We start from the raw sequence: 23,243 nt of genomic DNA on the forward strand, positions 1-23,243 counted from the left end.
CATTGGCACAATCCTAGAAACTTTGTTCTTCGATATTCAGTTCAGGCAACCGTACCAGGCAGGAAGGTGAAAATTATTGTTTGTACACGAGTTCCGAAATCTGCCAACTAACACCGAGGTCACTAAGTTTCCCAAGAAGATGGGGTCGCTGTGAGCATCACTTGAAAACATACTCAAGCTCACCTGGGAGTCCACAAACATACCGAGGTATTTAAAGTTTTCTATAGTTTTAACGTGTTGGCCATTAACTAAAACTGGCTCTGTCTTCAGATCTTGTCCTATGCAAAAATTTTACTCTTTATGCCCAGTTCAGAGCAAAGAATGGCGACAAAACGAGTTGAAACAGTTCTGTAATGTCCTAAAAACCTGCTGTTTCACACCAATGCAACTAGATGAGACGGTGTATCATCCCTATGCAACAACTCTCTGTACTTCTGTTCTGATTTTCAGCTTTTCAGGCTTATTTTGTGGCTGAATATAATTTGTAGCTTCTTAAAATATGAATGAGGATAGTGACAGTGAGATACTGGCTACAGTTGTGTTTGTAGTAGTGATGAAATGGCGAAAAACAAATAAAACGAGCATCAGATGGATTGTATTCATGACAAATACGCCACAATAATATAAATAACCAGTGCTAATTAATCAGTCAATGAGAATATGTGTGTGTGCCGGGGGTATAAGCTTATACAGCAAGCAGCAGCAATGGCGGAGGGGCTCGGCAGGGACAGAGCACCTGCCTCAGCAATTGAACACACCGTCTATGATCATTTTGACTTGACCAGCTGACTTCACTACAAGCTGATTGGCTGTTGAAACAGGTGATGTGCTTTATGTTCTAAAACCAGCCCCAGCGATTTGACCAGCTGAGTTGGAGGTGACACCTGAGTCGAGCTCAGACAGCCAGTTCACACAGCTGCAACTTTCCTCTGCAAAGTTCTAAAAACGGTTTTGTCTTGTTGCAAATCATTGGTCTGAACTGGGCTTTAGTCTTGGCCACATTAATATCCAACTTGCTGATGCGACACCTTGTTTGAAGGGCCTTTGTGTGGGCCAGATAGACAGCTTCCCCTAATGGGTCTATTTTTTTTTTTGTAGAACACCAACTAAGGCCACATCGTCGGCATACTTGAGCAGTTTAAATAAATCGCTTTAGCTGAGGTTAGCATTGTTTTACAAAGCTGGCTCAGCTCCAGACCCCAGAGGGCTCTGTAGCTCTTCAGTTGCAGTAGCTTACCAGACACATTTTTCCACCTTTTTGTTGCCTGTTGAGCACAAATGTTGCTGCATATAAACCGAGCAAGCTGCTGGTTGGCATCCATGTTTGTTTTGGTATATGTGACAATTGGTGTTCTTGTTGGATTGTCGTCTCTCCAACCCAGTCAATAGAATAAATGTTGGCATTGTACGTGTCTGCAAACCACAGATTAGACATTACATTTGCATGTTATCATGTAACAGATACATTGAAACTTAACCACAGTGTTGTTGAAATGTTAACGTGTGGTTAGGTTTAAACAACACAAAGATACAGTTTGGGCTTAAAACACCTGGTTTTGGGAACACAAAAGCAGGGATGTCTTAGTAAATGCAACCGTGTTTTGTGGCACTGTCCCCACTGTAGAAAACAGAGACAGGTTGCTACAAAACACCCACATTTGGTGGCTTAGAAGCTGCTGGAAACACAGCAATGACCGCTACATCACATCTAGTCTGACTCACTGGATGTAGACTGTGGCTATGAACCTAGCTGTGAGCGGTTAATTTCGGCTGGCATTCTCCCTTCTTTATGCATGTTAAAGTTTCCAATTCCCCTTCACTATGGGAAACAACAACCACAGCCTCCAATCTATCAACTTACACACTGAAAATGGCCACCGTTGGTGCCGCTATCACACTTACGTTTGGTGGCCAAAAAGCCACTGGAAAAATGACTCGTTAATCACAAAGTTTTGGCTGTTTGTTGGTCTCAAACAGTGGTCTGTAGCTTGTCAGGCATTTCACCATCCACTGTCCCCTCCACCTCCCAGTGACAAAGTCAGACTATATACTTCATTATACGAAACACTGATATGATACGTCTTAGAAGTACAAAAGTAACATTCGTGGTTTGCAGAAACGTACAATGCTAACATTTTCCTCTGGCGACTGGGCTCGTCTGTCTCCAGAGCTCCAGTGTTTACAGCCCAGTGCTTCGGTGTGTTGTCTAGTGTATGGACTCCGTCATCAGGTTTAAGCTCCTTCCTGACTGTCGAAAACAGAAAAAAAAAAAATCTGTGCAAGTTTGTGGAAACAATCTTTATGTGTCCTGTCTTTGTAGGTTTCAGCTATTCTTCAGGTTTGTCCCAAGATTAAGATGTACAACAATTATGGGGACGTTAAGGAAAGGGAAGAGGCATCCAGACATTCACTGGAGGGCTCTGAAAAGCTGCCAGATCTCGTGAGAAAGTCGCAAAGCACAGCCTGCATTGTGCCGCATTTAAATGGTTACTTACTTCTAACAATACACACAGGTTATGTCCATCTCAGATGAATGCTTGCCAACTTGGCGGATCAAAAATAACATCAGTGTTCATTGTTTTTGCCACGATACGTCTGTTTAGTAGAATGTCCCTCTCACGGTAGTAATGTGACCCTGTTTTTTTTTACTGTATAAAGTGTTGTCTGGGACTCAAGGACATTTCATTTCCTGCAGGTTCAAGTAGTGAACGTTTGATTTCCGCCTCACACTTGCCAGATGTTGCCAAACATGAACGTCCTGTATTTGTGTTGTATGTGTGTGTGAAGATGTCTGAGGAAGCACTGTGGCATGAAAGGGCTGCAAGAGAGCAGCTAGGATAGAGTCTGTGTTTTTCGTATTGGGTTAATGTGTTGCAACGAACATACGATAAGAGGTGTCAAGTGAAATGGATAATGACTGCCTATTCCCCAGTTGTCCTCTGGCATCCTCAGAGGCATGTGGTGGTGCCACTGCCAGCTACAGATCGTACAGTACAGTCAGTGACCTCATGCTGCTGCCTGGACTGAGCTGAGGGTCTGGATTGGGTTTCATCACAATTTGTTCTGCCAGAAAAACACTCAGTTCAGTCAGGTCGCCAGTGTAGGTGGGCATGTATAGTGTCCTTGGGCTCCTCCACAGCTCCGCCCTCTCGTCCAAATATTTGCATGTCTGGCTCCAGAAATCCAAGATGGCGACGGTCAAAATGCCGAATCAAGGCTTCAGAACGGTAGTCCACAAACCAGTGGGCGACGGCACGGTGGCTACGACCATTATTTTCAGTCTATGGTTTGCACAGAGCCCTGACCTCAACCCTGTCCAACAGTTTCAGGTTCAGTTCATTTTAATTCAATAAAGTTTACTGGCGTAACATTTCATATGTGTTGCCAAAGCACAATTACAATTTTTTCGTTTGTTTTTTTTGTTTTAAGCATTGCGAAAATTCTGGAGTTATTTATCTGTCACCACTCTCTCTCCCTGTGTCCTCCGTTTGGCACTGCAGCTGCATGAAGGGGCAGAGCTGTCCTCCGTCTCTGTCTCTCCTCTCTGTCTGTGTGCAGTCCACATCCTCCTCCTCTTCATCGTCATCCACTTGAATACAACTATCTGACCTGCTGAATATGAGCTGAGTCATGACAGGATAATGTGCACCCCGTTCCTCTGTCTTGTCACAGATTTGTCCTGCTGCCACACGTCCTTCACAGATCTTTGGATAAACAGCTTTCTCAAGCTCTGGTCCAGCCACGGGGTCCAGATTTCTCCTTGCTAACGTTTTTTCAACCTGGGCCCTATCTTTCGATCTACTTTTGTCTAAATGAGTGATAGGATGTTCAGTATTTGACATTTCTCCAGTACGAAGCTAGGGCTGACCTGCCTGCAGCCCGTGAGCGTGTGCTATATTAAATAATAGGGCACTCAAACAACGTCAGAATACGTCCACTAAAAGTGCATTTTTTTTTCACACAGATAGGCTCGGACTGTTAGTATAATTATCTGATCTGATTATCTATAATTATCTTTGACCAACTGGATCTGGATGAGCCATTTGAATTTGATGAGCGCCCATATTTATTTCAACACGGAGTACACGGACGTACACGGATGCAGAGCTCATTGAAACTGAAGAGCGGACGAGGAGAGAGAGGGAGCAGCAACAGGCAGAGGAACATGTCCGATTCCAGCTAAAGGTAAACACAGACGTTCATTTCTCCTTTCCGTTATGTTGTCGGATAATTATACTAACAATCCGAGCCTATCTGTGTGGAAAAAATGCACTTTTAGTGGACGTATTTTGACGTTGTTTGACGCTGTCTGAGTGCCCTATTATTTAATATAGCGAGTGCTCACGGGCTGCAGGCAGGTGACATGTTTTGCTGCATCTATGGCGCTGACACTGTTTTCTATCCGAGCAGATGTTGCATTTAGTCTTTAGCCTTTTAGTCATTTTAGTTGACATCTAATTTTTGTGAAGAACTTTGTTGTGATGTCTTCATAAGGGCTCCAGTGAAGCAGGAAATGCTGCTCTGTCTCATCGCACGCACCACAGCGCTCGTCTTTGTCCTGACAGTTGTGCTGCTATAATACATGATGTCGGCAGTTTGCAAGTTTCAGTGGTTGATTAATGCGTGTTTTTTAACATGCATGCATCTTTTGGTGTTATTTTAAATCCCCTGAAGCTATTCCACTTGTTTCAGACTTTAGTTTGGGCATTTTTGACTTAATTCTCTCAAGCTTTCTAGATATTTTTCGGTGCTTTTTGCCTTTATTTGACAGGACAGCTATAGTGTTAAAGGGAGAGAGAGAGGGGTGGCACACAAGTGGTAGAAAGGATAAGAGTAGCAAAGCTGTGTACCTTATATAACTAGTAACTAGCGTGCACTGGGGCCTGTCGCAACCCCTGCACATGGGACGCCCACTCCACCAGATGTGGGTGCCCCACTTCTATCAACCTTTCTACTTCTTATGCTTCAGTTCCTGTTTGTGCACATGGCCCTGAAGTCTCAAGCCAGCTGTTTAGGATTTACAAGCGTGCACTTTCAACATATGGGGGACAATGGGATTCATCATTATGAGAGCAAAGGTGTGAACAGTTCTGCAGTAAAGAACCACCTGACATAGACCTTCCTTAAGAAAAAATCTAAGATGTCAGTGAATGAAGCCTGTTGCTCTGAAATAGCTTTTTATGTTTAAATATTTCAAATAAAATCTTCACCCTCTTCAATAAATCAAGTCATAAGCGGATCGCTGACAGGGATCTGTGCTAACCACAGTATGGAAGTAGAAACATTTGCTCAACCCAACTTAAATGATCTCCTGTGAGGTCTGGGCATGTCTTGACAGCTGCTGGAAGGACTGCCATGAAATGTGGTTCAGACTTTCATGTTCCCCTCAGGATGAATTGTAATAACTTTACTGATCCTCTGACTCTTCATCTCGCACCATCGTAAAGTTTATGTTTTATTTGTCCATTGCTGATGTTTGCATTCAGCTCAAAGCACCACTGTTCTGATCCAGCTTCACTTCACTGCAGACTCTTATTTTATGTTATTGTATTTTGTTTTTATTTATTGATGATATGATTTGAAGTATTTTTCAGGGTTTTTAACTTGCACTTTGTACTGTTGTAGCTTTTAATAATAACAATAAAAGACTTCTTTCTTCTTCTTCTGTTTCTTCCTCTACTGCTGCTGGTTCTTCCTCTACTGCTGCTTCTGCCTCTTCTTCTCCTTCTGCTTCTTCTTCTGTTGCTGTTTCTTCTTCTTCTTGTTCTTCTTCTTCTTCTTCTTCTTCTTCTTCTTCTTCTTCTTCTTCTTCTTCTTCTTCTTCTTCTTCTACTGCCTCTTCTTCTCCTTCTGCTTCTTCTTCTTCTTCTACTGCCTCTTCTTCTCCTTCTGCTTCTACTTCTTCTCCTACTGCCTCTTCTCCTTCTGCCTCTTATTCTCCTTCTGCTTCTTCTTCTGTTGCTGTTTCTTCTTCTTCTTCTTCTTCTACTGCCTCTTCTTCTCCTTCTACTTCTCCTACTGCTTCTTCTCCTACTACCTCTGCTTCTCCTTCTGCTTCTACTTCTTCTACTGCCTCTTCTTCTCCTTCTACTTCTCCTACTGCTTCTTCTCCTACTGCCTCTTCTTCTCCTACTGTTTCTTCTCCTTCTTCTTCTGCTTCTTCTTCTGCTTCTACTTCTTCTCCTACTGCTTCTACTACTTCTTCTCCTACTGCCTCTTCTTCTCCTACTCTTTCTTCTCCTTCTTCTTCTGCTTCTTCTTCTGCTTCTTCTTCTTGTTCTGCTGCTTCCTCTTCTTCTACCTCTACTTCTACTTCTTCTTCTCCTGCTGCTTCTTCTAGTGGTGCTCTGTACAGGATTCATTGGCAGCTGTTACCTGAGGACAAAAGAGTGCAACAGTTCGACTGTTACATCTCACATGTTGGAGTCCTTGAGTGAACTAGTGGAAGTTTAAACCAGGTTGTAGTCCTCTAAAATTATCAAGAGACAGTCCCTGAAAGAATACGTCACATATGAGGATATCCTTCTTTTGTTAACTGGGTATGCTTACGTGGGAAATCTTTTTGACAGCCGGAAGGAAATGTAAATGTCCCAGTTTAATCCTTAATGAGGGGTCGTTTAAGGCTTGTTTATCCCCCTGGACCTATCGGGTCTGAATGTGTGTTTCTGTCTCCCCCCAGCTCACGGGCGTCCCTCTAAACGTGTCCATCCGCCTGCAGCTCAACCTCTACATGAAGAAAGTGTCAGCGATTACGTAAGGAAGCTATTCCCTGACGTATAATCATGCCAACAACATTTGTTGTGCATTGTGCTCGTATTTACGTGACAGGTTTAAGGACACTTCCTGCTTTTCTTACGCTCACCATGTAGCCTTGGTGTTTGAAGCTCAGTGTTTTTTCCTTGCAGAGAAACTGGCAAGATTTCTGAGGTGGTGATGCCAATGATCTGGTTTGAGGAGGTAAGTGGTCTGCTAATCAAATATAACTCTGTAGGTGCCCTTGAAACAGGAAAGAGTTCCCACGTCTGCTTTCCCAGAGTTTCCAGTGTTTCATAACTGGTTTTCTTCTTTGTGTGTAGTTGTTGTTCAGATCATATTGTGCCTTTTCTGTGTCACTGTAATTCACACTTGCTTTGATTCAGTTTTCACAAGCGTTTCCAGAGTTTGTAAAACACAGAATGTTTAAATTTTGGCCTCAAAGTCTCAGACAGACAGAAAATGAAAACATCTGTTCAAATCATCTTATGCCGTACATCACACAGCAAGTTAGAGCATCACAACATGTTAATTATTCAACTTAAATCATTGTTATATTTAAAGTAAGAAGGTTGATATTAAACAATACTGTGAAACGTAACTATTTCTCTTTAAACTGGTTGTTTTCTCGATATTCTACAAACAGCAACCAGGAAAAAAAGTTATTTACATTCATAATTCAGCATTTGAAACAACGTAGAATAAATTGACTTTGGAAGACTTAAATTTAAATAAAGATAATGATGTGTCGAGTCAGACTTCACAGTAAATCTACATCTGTATAACACAAACTATTGATTGAGTTAAATCATAAAAAATAAAAATAAGAGGATCTGGAAAAAATAAGATCTAATAAATAAAACTAGAGCACTCGGAGAGCGCAGACCTCCGCCAAGCTGCTCGGATTTCCCGCCATTTTATTATTTTATCCACTTCGCTTCAACCACTCACCACCAAAATGTTTTCATCTGTTCTTGTCCCATTATCGACCTTTCCTGAAAATTTAATCAAAATACATTCAGAACTTTTTGAGTTATTTTGCAGACAAACAGACCAACGCCGGCGAAAAGGTAATTAGTGGTGGTACTCGGATAATAATAATAATATTAATAATAATTATGCATTTTATTTATAGGCACCTTTCAAAGCACTCAAGGATACCTAATGTTGCTGTCTTGGCCATGTCTCCCTTGTAAAAGAGATTGTTGATCTCAACAGGACTAAATTTGGGTTAAATGAATAAATAAATAAATAAATAAAAACAAGACAGAGGTAAAAAGAAAAAACAAGCAGCAATGTATCCATCAATCATAGAATCAATCAATTACGTAATATACAATAAAAACTGATAAAATGACCAGACAAAAATTGTAATTGTTTTGATATTTGAATGGTATCTGTAGCTGAAGGTACGTAGAAGTAGTAAGTAATCAAAAAATGTACAGGAGAAGTAGCAGTTGGAGTAGTTCATACTTTAAAAAGCATAAAAAGTGATTAAAGTAACGTATGAATGTCCTGAAAGAGCTGAATGTTTTGACATTGACAAGATGTACGGGAGACGTAGTTGTATTAAATGTATTAGTACATGGTTACATTTACTGTATGTACTACAAGTGCTGCATACCACAGGTACTGAGCAGTATGTGTGTATAATATTTTATGTTTTTATAGTATGTTACAATATGTATTCAACATTCAGAATCCTAAAAGTATCAACAGTTGTTTTAGTAGTGAAGGCTGTAGTAGTATAATATACACTGGAAACACTGATATATAATGTGTACATGCTGTTTAAAATGGAGATTCTGCTGCTGTCATCTCTGAGACATGTAGCAGTAGCTAAAGGTATGTTCTAATGCTGCTCACCTGGTGATGTAAGTAAAACAAAGAGAAATGCTGTTTGTTTGGTAGAAAGCCTTGAAACATGTACTGTTACTACAAGGTCAGCATCTTGTGGTTTAAAGATAACAAGATAAACACATATATTTGTCTCTTTCCATGACCTATGTTGTGAAAACTGAAGCAAAGATACTGTAATCCTGTAACACCAAAACAAGAAGTCAATTCCCACGCTCACTTTATAATCTCTGCATTGATTTATTTCTTTTAAAAATTGGCCACACGGCATAGATATAGACAAGACAAAGGTCCTTGTGACTGAAACAGCAGCTATTTATAAATAACTCAGAGGCGATAAGTGTGCACAGGAACTGACTTTTCTTCAGAACTGGAAAAACCAAGTGTTGCCTTCTGTTCATAATCCTGTTTCAAACCACACTGCAGTCTTATTGTTTGCCTTTACTTCCTCCTCAGAGCGGCTACATAGACGGCCCCATCCTCACCACGTTCCACACAAACCTGGTAGTCCTACCTGCTGTGATGGAGTACATGCAGTACGGCTTCATCGCCCTCGGCCTGGCCACGATAGTAATCGCCGCCCTGATGCATCACAGACTGAAGGTAAAGCTGACACACAGCATGCAGGCGCGTGCTCTGTGTTACGCTTTTTTAACTGCATGTAGCATGTTGCTACGCATGTTCTCCCACAGACATGTGGGGAAAGGAGCAGGAGAGACTTTGCAGAGGGTGCTCTGATAATTATTGGTTAATGTTTACCTTGGTTCAGTATTAAATTAATTTCCGTACCTCATTTTAATAGCTGGTGCTCAAACATTTTCAGCGGCGGATTAATACACATTTACAGCTCCAGTGAGTGTTTGTGGCAGCAGGACGGTGTATGTAGGAGTGAGCCAAAACAAACTACTGTGTGTGTGTTCATGGTGATGAAGGATCATGTCACACAGTGCAACAAGTTGCAGTACGCTCCAGATTACATTTAATGTATCATGCTCACACAGGCATAAGAGGTTGGCAACCTGCTATTATGAAGGCACAGCATCTGGCTTCTTTCTTTTGACTACTCCTGAGACTGTTTGCAGGAAGAAAAGGTGAGAATATATTAGTCAGTCCTCTCACAGACTGGCATTAAAAGCAGAAAAACAACCAGATCAGACAACCCGACTCCAGCCCTGCAGTCATTATGAGTGTGCTGGGCGTCACATGCAGCGGGATGAGCAAATTATTTTTCATTATCGACTGATTTAATTATTTTTAGTTTTAGAATCAAACACCTTGTTAAGATCAGGCAGTATATTTGTGCATCATCTCTTAGTGTCATTTAAGCACTCAGATACAGAGAGGTGTAACAACAAAAACATGTTACATTGGATTTGTGAAAAAAAATGTTCTCACATGGGTCCACAGTGAACAAAAAATCCCCCCAGAAGGTGAATATTCTTTAATAAAAGATAAGATTAAAAAATAAAGAATTAAATAAATAAAAATTAAAAAATATAAAAAACAGAAAAATTAAAAGAATCAAAATATAAAAACATTTAACAACATTTAACAACCGTAAAACTTCATCACAGTATCCGTTAACAAACTCTCAGACAACTTCCCAAACACATGCATTTTCACTAAACATTCGGATTTAAACACCTCTACCTACACGTGCTCTGAGCATACCTGAGGTCAAATGCGGGCAGCTGTGGCTCAGAGGTAGAGCAGGTCGTCCACTAATAGGAAGATCAGCAGTTTGATCCTCGGCTTCTCCAGTCTGTGTGTTGAAGTATCCTCGGGCAAGATACTGAACCCCAAATTGCTCTTGATGTCTGGTCCATTTGTGTGTTAGAGCGTGCGGATGCTTACTGAGTAGCAGGTGGCACCTTATATGGTAGCCTGAGCCACCAGTGTGCTAATGGTTGAATGTGACATGTAGTGGTGGGAAGACAGTCTAGATTTTTATAATCATTATCGCTAGTCCATCTCTTAATACTGTCTGACTCTCAGCCCCAAGCCTGTTGGGTCCTACTGAAGACATAAATCTCTAACACATATAGTTTCATTTTTTTAAAATCAGGCTCTGCTGGATGAACACCCAGTGCAACAGCATGGCTCATTCATAACGTCTACATGCACAGTGAAGTTGAGCTACGGTTACAGCTCGACCAGGCCATTTGATTGGACTTCTGTCCTTGTCCCGGTATACAAGCACGGGAGGGGAATCGATTAACTGACCAAAGTATGTCTGACTGTGCTATGATGGTTGGTTGTGCCCCTTTTAGCTTGTTAGTATTGGACCCATTGCATCACAGACCAAACGACTGACCAACTGGTTAGCTACAGTTAGGTAGTAGCAAACTGGTACCGTGGTGGACAACTTAACAGCTCTGTACATTTTGTCCATCCAAAAATGTACCACTCCGGTTGTAGATTCCGCCATGTTGAGACCGGCTTCTTCTTCTGTTACGCATTTAATGCTTTCAACTTCCGGGTCAAGGCTCAGGGTTGACACTGTGGAGCATGCGCTGAATGCCATGGCCATCCAGGAGTCTTTCGACTCCCAGTCACATTATCTGGGTGTGTTAGTCCAATTTAGTCTGATTTCAGTCCGACTAACATGTTTACATGTATCTTAAAAGTCTGGTTTTAATCGGACTAACACAATAAATCAATTTTCTCTGATGTCATGTAAACATACTTTAATGCACTTACAACAACTGAGCTCTATGGCTCAGAGGAAGAAAATCTATCAGGCTCTGATACACGCACAATAAGCTACGTGTTAGGGGATATCCTTTAAGATTCACAGTCAAACAACTTGTAGATTATTTGTGGTTTTAAAACCTTGAGCACCTTCACACAGTCACTCCTGCTCCTCTGCTGACATTTTATTTATATAGCACTCCAACAACAAACTTTATCTCTCTAAACTCTCACCTGCTGCTGACTGACTGGATACAGAGAGTAAAAGTTATTATCTGTCAGGTGTAGCTCCTCCAGCTGCTCCTTGGAGATCTTCCCTCCCGTTTACCTTCACACTGAAATATTATCAGCCATGGCATATTTGGCCGTAGCACAATACACAGTAATAAGGCTAAGGTAACAGGTCTAGTGTTGTGTCATCATGAAGTACATATTTGCACTGGTTTAGGGACGTTATGGTTGTTTTATGTAAGGCAGGAAAAGTTTGTTAATAAGTCAACATCATGACTCTTAGGTACAGATTCAGCCTTTAGAGTATGTTTTTATTGTGCTGTCAAATGCATACAAACAAACTCTGAGAACGCTCTTTAACACACTTCAAAGATAAGATGACATCTTAATGTCTCTTTGGTAAATAGGAAAGAATTTAATATTTTCATAAAACATGTCATCTGACGTCAAAAGTATTTTAAAGGAATAGTTTGACATTTTGGGAAGTGCACATTTTGCTGAGAGTAAAATGAAAAGATCAACACCAATCTCATGTCTGTATGCTGAAGATGAAGCTACATCCAGGAGAAGGTTAGCTTAGCAAAAAGACTGGAAATGGAGGGAAAAGCTAGCCTAGCTCGTTTAATAGATACATCAAACCTTGTTTGCTTAATCAGTACAAGGGTTAGGGTTAGAGCTAGGCTAACTGTTTTCCATTACATCAAGTCTAAATGCTAAGATAAGCTAACTGCCTTCCTGGTCTAGCTTGATATTTAGCGTTCAGACATGAGAGTGGTCACGAGCTTCTTTTCTCTCTCATGTTTGTATGCTAAATATGAAGCTACAGCCAGGAGATTGTTAGCTTAGCTTAGCGTAAAGACTGAAAACAGGGAAACAGCTATCCTAGCTCTTTTTGAATATGCAAAATTCTGCCTCTGAAACTTGATACATTAAACCCTGTTTGCTTAATTAGTGCAAAGGTAAGGGTTAGAGCTAGGCTAACTGTTTTCCATTAGATAAAGTCTTTATGCTAAGCTAAGCTAACTGCCTTCTTGTTCTAGCTTCATGTTTAGTGCTCAGATGTGAGAGTGGTATCGAGCTCTCAGCAAGAATTAAACGATACCACTCATGTTCATGTGCTAAATATGAACCTACTGCCAGGAGATGGTTAGCTTATCTTAGCATAAAGCCTGTACAGCGGACCAGCGGACCAGCTCTTCACCATTGCAGGGCTGCTGTAGGGGTTGTAGGAGTTTGTCCATGCAGTCAACATATGTTTTGTGGATGTGGGAAACACTTACGACCACGTCCCACAGGGAGTCTTGTTGGGGGTACTGCAGGAATAGGGGGTACTGGGGTTGTTGCTACAAGCCATCCGGTCCTTAAATAGCCAAAGTGAGAGCGGTGTCCATATAGGCTATTTGGCACAAAGTCAAACACGTATGCAGTGGGTGTTGGCCTCCACCAGCGTTGCCCTTTGTCCTTTGTTTATGTTACTCATGGACAGGATCTCAAGGTCCAGCCGGTGGGAGGAAGGGGTACGGTTTGGGGACCTCAAAGTTAGATGTTTGCTTTTTGCAGATGTGGTTCTGTTGGCTTCATCACACCATGACCCCCAGCATGCACTGGGGCAGTTTGCAGCCAAGTGGGAAGCAGTCAGGATGCAGTACCACCAATTATGAGACAATGGTTCTCTGCTGCAAGATGGTGGATTGTCCCTCTGGTTAGGAGGAACGTTGCTGCCCCCAGCCGAGTTCAAGTATCTCTGGGTCTTGTTCACAAGTGAGGGTAAAATGCAGTGTGAGATGGATAGGCAGTTTGGCCAATCCTCACCTGTGGTCATGAGCTCTGGGTAGTGACCTAAAGAATGAGATCATGGACGCAAGTGGCTGAAATGAGTTTCTTGTGTAGGGTGGCTGATGTCAGCCTTAGAGATAGGGTAAGGAGCTTGTAGTAGAGCTGCTGCTCCTTCACATTGAAAGGGCCCAATTGAGGTGGTGCGGGCGTCTGATCAGGATCCTCCTGGGTGTCTCATGTTGGAGGTTTTCTGGGTTTTCTGTATTTTCAACTGGTAGGAGGCCCTTTATTATACATCTCATCTGGTCTGGGAACACCTCAAGGTCTTCTAGGAGGAGCTGGAAAGCGTCTCTAAAGAGAGGGACGTCTGGAGGACTTTAGCTCAGCCTGCTGCCCCCCTGACCCGGCCATGGATAATCACATGAAAATTGATGGATGGAGCCAGGCCAGCTGTTTCCTCCTGTTTCCAGTCTTTATGCTAAGCTAAGCTAAATGCTTCCTGGCTAAACCTTCATATGTAGCGCACAGACATGAGAGTGGTATCAATCGGTCATTTCTGAGAGTTGGATGATAAGACAGATACCACTCTTGTGTCTGTGTGCTAAATATAAAGGTGCAGCCAGTTAGCTTAGCTAAGCATTAAGGCTTGATGCAAGGCTAGCAGAGCTTTAACCCTTGTACTTATTAAACAAATGTAAAGTGTTAGTTAGTGAGCTTTAGAAATGCTGTTAGGTGAGTTTTGTTACCTTTGGACAGAGCCAGCATGCTGCTTCCCCTGTTTCCAGTCTTTATAAGCAAGGCCAGGCTACCCTGTGCTTCTAGCTTCACATTGAGCTTACAGACACAGTGTTATCAATCCTCTCATCTAACTTTTGTCAAGAGACCTAATAAGCATATTTCTCAGAATGTCAAACTATTACTTGGAATGAACGTCAAGTACTGGCATGTCCGTCAAGTCAACATCATAAGTTAATTTGTGTTATGTGATGTGTTATGAAACACATTACACTTGATGTTGTATAAGTCCATAAACCAGCCAATAACTTGAGTTAATGAGTAGCCTGCATGTGTATTTTCAGCCAGTGTTGACATCTCACTATCACAACACTGCTGTTTATATGGTGGGTATGATATATCTGCGGCAGTTAGGTTAACTGTTTGGTAAGACGTTTAGAATTCAATGGAAGTTGTCTAGATATAAACAGTGGCAGATTTTTAACATCATGAGTAAAAGTGGGTTTCAATGTTTTATGTTTGCAGAGGTCTCGTACAAATGTGGAAATGATTTCCACAGGAGTGGAGAACCCTGGGGTTTGTAAAGCTTTTTAAAGCTCCTGTGTATGGAGGATGAAAAATGACTTAAGTATCAGTAAATAAATTCTGAAATGAATAAATGTATGAAAGCATACAGGGATAAATGAATAAATAAAAGATTAATTAATGCTGAAATACACACATGAATAAATAAATGCAAGAAGAAATGAATGTTTAAATACATATGGAAATATAGAAAATAGATAAATACATGAATAAATAAGTAAAAGTTGATTATCAAACAGGACATGCATTAATAAATTTTAAATTAATTAATTAATCTACATTTTTGCGCAAGTACATTTATTTATTTATTTATTTTTTATGTGTCTATAAATTGATGATGTCTTAATCTCTTTATTTATGCATTTATTACTTATTTCCATATTTATTTCAGCATTTATTTATTCCTTTATTTATCAGTTTTAATGTTTATATATTTATTCCTCTATTTATTTATGTATTTATTCATTTATTTATTGATACCTATTATTGCATCCTCCTTACCTACACAATCTGGTTTCAATCATCCGAATGCAAAGTACTCCAAATTTTGATTTGATTTTTTTTTTTTGAACTGTGGTTCAAAAATTTTGATTTTGGATTTTTTTTTTCTTCAAGTCTAATCAGTGCATTAAGATCATTTCATTTTTGTAAATTGAAGGAGTTACCGTTCATTTTTACTTCCTGATTTTGGCCACAGCATAAAAAAGAAGCGTTTTTAGAAACGGTTTTAGATTATCCGCCCCATTCTCATGGACGTGATATCTCAAGGACACCTCGAGTGAATTTCTTCAAATTTGGCACCCACTTTGGTGGTCAAAGGTCATTTCATCTCATTTTCCCCTTATGCCTGGCCTTAATACTCCTCTGTATTATAATGGCTGATTAAAGGTGGTCTAGCCCTGTGTTTTGTGGAATAGAAAGGAGAATTTACCTTCATGATGTAGCATTTGTTGATCCATATCATAAGTCTGTCATTTCAGGCACTTTTTTCTGTACTAAAGATTTTAAATTTCAGCTTCTCTTATCCTTCTACATCTTATTAATTTCCGTTGCATGATGATGAGTCGCTTAAAAAGCTGCGGAGGCAAACAAACTGAATGCCTTCACATTTAATTGTGTATGATTATGTGAAAAAAGACAGTGAACTAACCAATCGCACGTTGTCTCAATAAACCGCATGGCCGAATCAGTTTCCACCAGAAATGGCTCCTTGCATGAACTCTAATGTCTCTGCACATCCACAATCTAAAATAAAACCTGGTGCTGCTTATTTTAACCTGCGCACCTGCTTCAATCAAGCCGCCAGCTATGTGTGATCAGCTGTATTTTCTGATTGGCTGATGTGTGAGACAATTTGGTCGTCTTTTAGGCCTCTGCTAAAGAACGAGTAAAAGGCGCACATTACCATGAAACAAAGGAGAAATGTATCAAATAACTCAGGTGGGTGCACACACAAAGGCAAACACATGTATGTAAATGTATTCATGTATTTTGTGTAGTTGTGTTTAAGCTGCAGAGCTGAAAACAGGAAAATTGATTTTCTCTTTAACAGCATGAGCTTGTATGTTTAGCAGCCCCAAACACACTGATAAGACATTGCAAGCTGTTGAAACTGTTTGATTATGTCCACACTTTCATGGCCTACAGGTCGAGGCATGAAAATGTGGATGTTGCATCATTAGCAGCTTTCATGTTTGTGGTTTCACATTCACACCTCAGTTTTCACTTACTCACATTAATTTAATTACTGTTTGTGACCTCACATGACTCATGTGTATCATACCAAAAACTTAACAGTGTTTTGTGCACTGATGTTTATTGAATGAATAATTATGTCCAGATCTTTTGACAGTAAGACTTTAAAAGACATTTGTATAATTGCAGTTAGGTCACAAACCAATAAAGCTGCGGTGTGCTCCATATTTAATTGAATTTACCGTGTTCTCACAGGCATAATATCAGGTTTGCAACCTGCTGTTACGCACGCACCCCACCTGGCTTCTGCCTCTTGACTCACCATGGGATTATTTGCAGGGAAAATGTGTGAGAATATATCAGTCCACCCACAGAGTGATGCTAAAACCGGAAAAACACCAAGTTGTGTTTTCTCCAAACAGACCCTGTGTCATGATGAGTAACAGGGTTCACTCACAGCAGTCTCAGATAGATCTGATTAATTGTCTGGATATGTATGGAAGAGAACAGTGTCAATAGGACAGTCATTGCAGCGATGGGAAATGAAAACACAGGTAAGAATATGACAGAAATGTTTTATGTCAGGGTACAAACAGCCTCCTGCCTGATGTTTGATTGAAAAAGGTTGAAAGTCTTATGAGCAAATTCACAACAGGATTGAGCTGCTTTTATGTCCGCTGAAACTGCACAAATGAGACAAAAAGGAACCATGTAACTCTCAAATGTACCTGCAAAGAAAGAAATGCAAGCCTAACTGTGCTGCCAAGCAAATAGGTAGTGTGTATACATACGGTGCAAAATCAGCCCCTTTCTATGCAAATGAGCCTCTTTGCAAAAAAAAAAAAAAAGTCCACTTCACAAAGATCAGCGCTAACAGCCACATGCAGTTACACTGCAATAATTAGTGTCTTTAAAAAGTTGGTGGTAACTGAAGTGTACTAACAGATTAGGTTATTAAATGTTAAATCTGGGCTGCGTAGGTAGGTAGGTAGGTAGGTAGGTAGATAGAGATGGCTAGATAGGTAGGTAGAAAGGTAGGTAGATGGAGAGAGAGGGGCAGAGAGAGAGGTAGTTGGAAAGATAGATAGGTAGAAAGGAAGAAAGGTTGATAGGTAGGAAGGTAGAAAGGTAGGTAGATAGTTGATAGGTAGAAAGGCAGATAGGTAGAAATGTAGACGGTAGAAAGGTTGATAGGTAGAAAGGTAGATAGGTAGATAGTTGATAGGTAGAAAGGTTGATAGGTAGAAAGGTAGATGGGTAGAAAGGTTGATAGGTAGATGGGTAGAAAGGTAGATAGGTAGATAGGTAGAAAGGTAGATGGGTAGAAAGGTTGATAGGTAGATGGGTAGATGGGTAGAAAGGTAGATAGGTAGAAAGGTAGATGGGTAGAAAGGTAGACAGGTAGATAGGTAGAAAGGTAGGTAGATAGGTAGATAGGTAGAAATGTACATAGGTAGAAAGGTAGATGGTAGAAAGGTTGATAGGTAGATGGGTAGAAAGGTAGATAGGTAGATGGGTAGAAAGGTAGATAGGTAGAAAGGTTGATAGATAGGTAGATAGGTAGAAAGGTAGGTAGATAGGTAGATGGGTAGAAAGGTTGATAGGTAGATAGGTAGAAATGTAGATAGGTAGAAAGGTAGATGGGTAGAAAGGTTGATAGGTAGATGGTAGAAAGGTAGATAGGTAGAAAGGTAGGTAGATAGGTAGATAGGTAGAAATGTAGATGGGTAGATAGGTAGAAAGGTAGAAATGTAGATAGGTAGAAAGGTAGATGGGTAGATAGGTAGAAAGGTAGATAGCTAGAAAGGTAGAAATGTAGATAGGTAGAAAGGTAGATGGGTAGATAGGTTGATAGGTAGATGGGTAGAAAGGTAGATGGGTAGAAAGGTAGATAGGTAGAAAGGTAGGTAGATAGGTAGATAGTTGATAGGTAGAAAGGTTGATAGGTAGAAAGGTTGATAGATAGATGGGTAGAAAGGTAGATAGGTAGAAAGGTAGAAAGGTTGGTAGGTAGAAACGTACAAAGGTTGATAGGTGGAAAGGTAGAAAGGTAGAAATGTAGAAAGGTAGATAGCTAGAAAGGTAGAAATGTAGATAGGTAGAAAGGTTGATAAGTAGATGGGTAGAAAGGTTGATAGGTGGAAAGGTAGAAATGTAGGTAGAAAGGTTGATAGGTAGAAAGGTTGATAGGTTAGGTAGGTCGATAGACAGGTTGATAGAGAGATAGAGAGAGATGGTTAGGTAGTTAGGTAGATACATAGAGAGATAGAGATGGTTAGGTAGTTGAATAGATGGTTAGATAGGTAGATAGATGGGTGGATAGATGGATAGATAGACTTAATTGTCATTCAAATCCACACAACATTGACTCTGAATTAAACATAGATAAAACTATACATCAGCAGCAAAAGTGCTAGTGCTAGATAGACTAATACAAGTCCATCAAGCTCAGACCAGAGATCAGTGAGAGTGTGAGAAGGGGATTATTGACTGACATTCAGTGTAAGTGGATGGTGTGTAAGAGGTTCATCATCTCATGGAGTTCAATCAGTTAAATGTAATATGTTGCAGTCATCTGCAGAAGACACTGTCACCTCACTGGAATGACTCTGCAGCTGTTTCTGATGATTTGTAAAAAGCCTAGAACTGGCCGTCGATTCATGATAGTGTAGGCTGAAAGTGTACAAAAGGGCAGGTACATTCCATGTCAAGCCTCTTCTGCCCGCTTTCTCTGTGCCACATATGCCGCTGTGTAACACCAGAGGCAGAGGGTAAGTGCATGAGGGGAAGTGGAACTTCTAAGAAAACAGCCACGGTTTCTCTCTGTCACATCTAAGGCCAGGACACACCAAACCAACATCAGAGAACTAGTGGCAACCAAGGACGACTGTGGCATTGTCTCACATTTCCTGTGTGTCCGCCAAGAAGTAGCCCTGAACACACTACAAAGACTACAGCCAACAGTCATCTGGCATTTATGTTGGGCACATGTGTGAGAAAATATAACTCTCCATACTAGCATGGCATGGTAGTCTGTGTTCATCATTGAAAAACGGATACAGAAAGACAGACAGGATGGATTCAAGGCGCTAATTAGCCAGTTAGTACATAAACAACTCAACCTGATGTTGAAAGAACAAAGGATATTTACTGTGCACCAGTGAACAATAACACAAACAGGAACGAATTGTTTCTGTTTAAGAGCTCAAGGGCCGGAAAAATAATCTTACCTAATACAACAAATTTGTGTCGATCTCACGCCCTCTTGATTTTAGTTGTTTGTTTGCTTTCCTCACTTCGATTTCTCTTCTTGTCCTATGAGTTGAACCTCCAAACAGAGTAATTTCTCTCACTAACAGGCTCCGTCATTCCCGACTCTGATTCAGCATGCTGATCCTGCCAGAAAAAGCTGACAGGTCCCCCAACGTTGGGGGGCATAATGCAAAAAGTATGGTGACAGATGCTCATGAACAGCCTGACACTGACCAATGGCCAACTCTCGGCTTAGTGTGTTAGGGCCTTTAAATTCCTTTCCATTTTCAGGAATGCCTCTGCACCTCGTCAATCAGGACCCGTAGCTTGTGGTCTGAAATTTTTCATTTTCTTTTTCTCTCTCTGCCATTGTTCTGCGTTTTTGGTGCATTTATACTCAATCTGACGCAAAACAGGAAATTTTAAGTGCTATGTCGTAGGCAACTGGACTTGCTTGAGTTTCTTGAAGATGTGCCACGTCTCATCCAAGAGTCTTTCCCAGTTTTAACGGACTGGTGCTGAGTCGCAGTAGCCTGGAAATCCAGACCCAAATCTAGAAAGATTTAGGGTCTGGCTATGAGTTATGCAAATGGCCCAACTCGAGGGGCGGCACCAAGCATGCATTTGAAAATATCACTGCGCGCAATTGGATAACACTACGACCAATCAGAACAATACACGGGGTGACGTATCCAGAGCTTAGCTACCAGGGGAGCTAACTGGTAGATTAGACTCTTGCGGTATCCGGTCGGTAAAACAGCAAAAACATCCTTCTTGCAAAGGAAAGACTCGAGCGCCGTCTTCTGTTCCTCTTTTAGAGAAAAAGCCAAGTCTAACTCGTTCATTGTAGCGGCCAAAGCCGTTTCAAACAACTGGTGTTCATCCGTAGCCATCTTGCAATGTTTACCGACTGATTCCAGACTTCGTCGTCGCAGTCCCGTCGTCATCTGTTTAGCTCGCCTCTGGCCGCCTATATCAGATACACCAACGTGATTGGTGCAGCTCGGCTCCAACGGCATGGGTTATGAGCATCGTTACTGATTGCCAGAGTGACTCGCTGAGCAAATTCAAAGTGTGCTCTCGTGAGAACTCTGGATTTCCAGGGTAGAGTCGCAGGCTTTAAACTCTGTTAGTGTGAACCCTTACAGAGTCATTGGGGTCACATGTGAGTCGTTGACCCACCCAGCCGTTATGTGTTTCGTAAGGGTTAGATGGTCCAGCTGTGAATGGGTGTTGGACGGAGGGATCCCAAGACGGCATTCTAGATGGGTGATAAGTGGTGTTGTAGGCCATTTCCTCTGTTTAACAATGGTCATTCCGGTTTGATATAGATGGCTTCTTTCACGCGTCTTGCAAACCATCTGTCTTCCCTGGTCAAGATGTGAACATTGCTGTCCTCGAAAGAATATCCCTTTTTCTTTAGATGTAAATGAAGAGCCGAGTCTTGACCTGAGGACCTGGCTCTCCTGTGCTGTGCCATGCACTTGTGGAGTGGTTGTTTACAGTTCGTTAGAACTTTTTCTTCAAGAAACTCGAGCAAGTCCAGTTGCCTATGACATAGCACTTATGATTACCATGACCTGGATGACTGAGAATCTTCACCGACATAATGGTAAATTGCACTTGCAAAACTTCTATCAGGTGTGTTTGCACTGTACTATCAATGGTGCATTATCAGCCTCGGACTCCAGTGACTGTCATCTGAGGACGATACAGCCTCCGGGGGCGAGAGCCAATATTTTGGTCAGTATTACTTGGACTACAAACAAAAATGAGAACTGATACCAAAATTTTGTCCTATCGGCAACACATTCTGCACACATATGCAGATTTCAGGTGATAGAGATCGGTGCATGTCTTTTGTGAAATGGACCTTGAGACGAGGCAGATAGTGGTTGTAAGTGAGTCGCAATTCACGTTGCTATCAGTGGCAACAATCCATTTGTTGTGAATTTGCCCACGAGTGTTCAGCTGCTTTGTTTTGAATGATCTTTACCAGAAAGTGCCTCTTATCGTCTGAACACTTCCTAACGCTCTCCTTCTTTGTTCTGGTCCTGACACAGAGAGGTAAATGTGAAGGTGGCACCTCAACAGATGGAAACAAGAGCACTTCAACCGAAGAGAGAGAACCTCTACTATGACATGACATGGACTGTCAAACGCACACACACACACACACGCACACACAAACACACACAGAGCTGGCATTGTGCACTCACTGATTTGCCAACTTTTTTCCACTATCTTGAACTGGAACACTGACACATGGTGCTCTGCTCGGTATATTTCAAAGAGACTTGCACACAAGTGAAGTGATGCCATATTTTAGTATTCTGTAAAGTTGATGACACTCTCAGACTCAAAGACTCTCTCCCACTTCTTTAAGTTTGTTTGCATTGAGGCTGTTTGGGTTGAGACTGTTTTGTCTCTTTAAGGCGGGACATGTGAAGATGCTCTGTCATTTAAAACACTTCTTTTTCTACCAAAAAAAAGACATTTCCAGCGTGTTAATTTTGCTCTGCTCAGTGTTCGTTGATCATCAGCGTTGATCTGAAACATTTTATAGTTTTATCACTTCATAAAGGGCAGTAGACAGTTACTGTGGTGGCTTTTTGTTTTGTTTTTTTTTTTTTTTACTGTGATTTTAAAGAAATGTTTCTGCATCAACAACAAGGGAACTTAATGGGCAGAAAAGCTGACTGTAAGGTGTACTGTATTTTACTACCAATGTGTCTTCCTCAAGGGGGAAACCTCTTTATCCAACTTACCTCTGGGTCCTTGTATTTCATGTGCACTGTAGGAGTTGAAACTGGAGAATCAAACACTCCTCTGTCATATAGTGAGTCGAGCAGAGCGGACGCATTCCTGTTTATATACTACTGTCTTCTGTAAAGGTGTGAATGTATTTTTTGATGCAGTTTGGTGTCAAATGCCTCCTTTATTATAAATAAGTGAATGAATGAAGATTAACTTGGAGGTAATAAATGTTCCATTGTTTAAAATACTGTTTATGAACGTGTGATTTCTCTTTCCTGTGAGTGTCTCAACTGTTCCATCTGCAAATAAAATTAAAAAAGTGGTTTTGACATATAAAAATGGCACAAATCGAGATGGTTGGAGTGGTGAAAGATTAGAAAGTAGTCACTCCAGGTACAGTATGAAATTAATGAGAGTATTTCAAAGTGCCATCTGCCCACAGGTGTCAAGAAATGATTAATTAATAATAATAGTAATGATAATAAGAAAACATTGCCAGCCGACTCATGTGGGCCCACAGGTAGGGAAACCACCAGCAGGCATCTATTATAGTTATTACACTGTTAGTCACGGTGTTCCTGAAGATTAAAGCGAGGTATTTAAAATCAAAACGTGCAAGTTTTGTTTTTTATTTTTAAGATTTCGTGGCACTAAAATAGAAAATAATACTACAGTATGATGGGACATTTCAGAGAGAAGGCGTTCCCATTGGCTGTTGTACAAATGCAGATGTGCATGTACGTCTCTTCAGGTGGTGAAAGCCTGATTCAGTGGTTTCAGTTGCCTACACTGCAAAGCAACCTGAATCAGGAAGACGGACTGATCAAGAACAGAGTCTAAAATAAAGTTTGACAGTGTATTAAATAAAACGTGTCAGTATCAGAAGTGTTTCAGAGACGGAGAGAAAAATG

The 23,243-nt window shown here is 41.0% G+C and overlaps 1 protein-coding gene across 4 annotated transcripts in view; it reads left to right on the forward strand.

The window, feature by feature from the left end:
• The window catches only part of scarb1 (scavenger receptor class B, member 1), a 53,394-nt gene extending 30,817 nt beyond the window's left edge, over window positions 1–22,577 (forward strand). For 2 of the 4 annotated variants that reach the window (XM_049603741.1, XM_049603740.1), the window contains exons 9-12: window positions 6,680–6,753; window positions 6,906–6,957; window positions 9,067–9,213; window positions 21,639–22,577. In XM_049603741.1, the coding sequence (XP_049459698.1) occupies window positions 6,680–6,753; window positions 6,906–6,957; window positions 9,067–9,213; window positions 21,639–21,716 (351 nt within the window). In that variant the 3' untranslated portion in view covers window positions 21,717–22,577. Of the gene's footprint in view, window positions 1–6,679; window positions 6,754–6,905; window positions 6,958–9,066; window positions 9,214–14,568; window positions 14,854–15,997; window positions 16,069–21,638 lie in introns of those variants that run through there. The other 2 variants (XM_049603743.1, XM_049603742.1) reach the window with 2 other exon arrangements.
• Window positions 22,578–23,243: the final 666 nt, after the last annotated feature.

Source organism: Epinephelus fuscoguttatus, linkage group LG18 (assembly GCF_011397635.1).
Source record: "Epinephelus fuscoguttatus linkage group LG18, E.fuscoguttatus.final_Chr_v1".
In the NCBI taxonomy this organism is placed as follows: Eukaryota; Metazoa; Chordata; class Actinopteri; order Perciformes; family Serranidae; genus Epinephelus; species Epinephelus fuscoguttatus.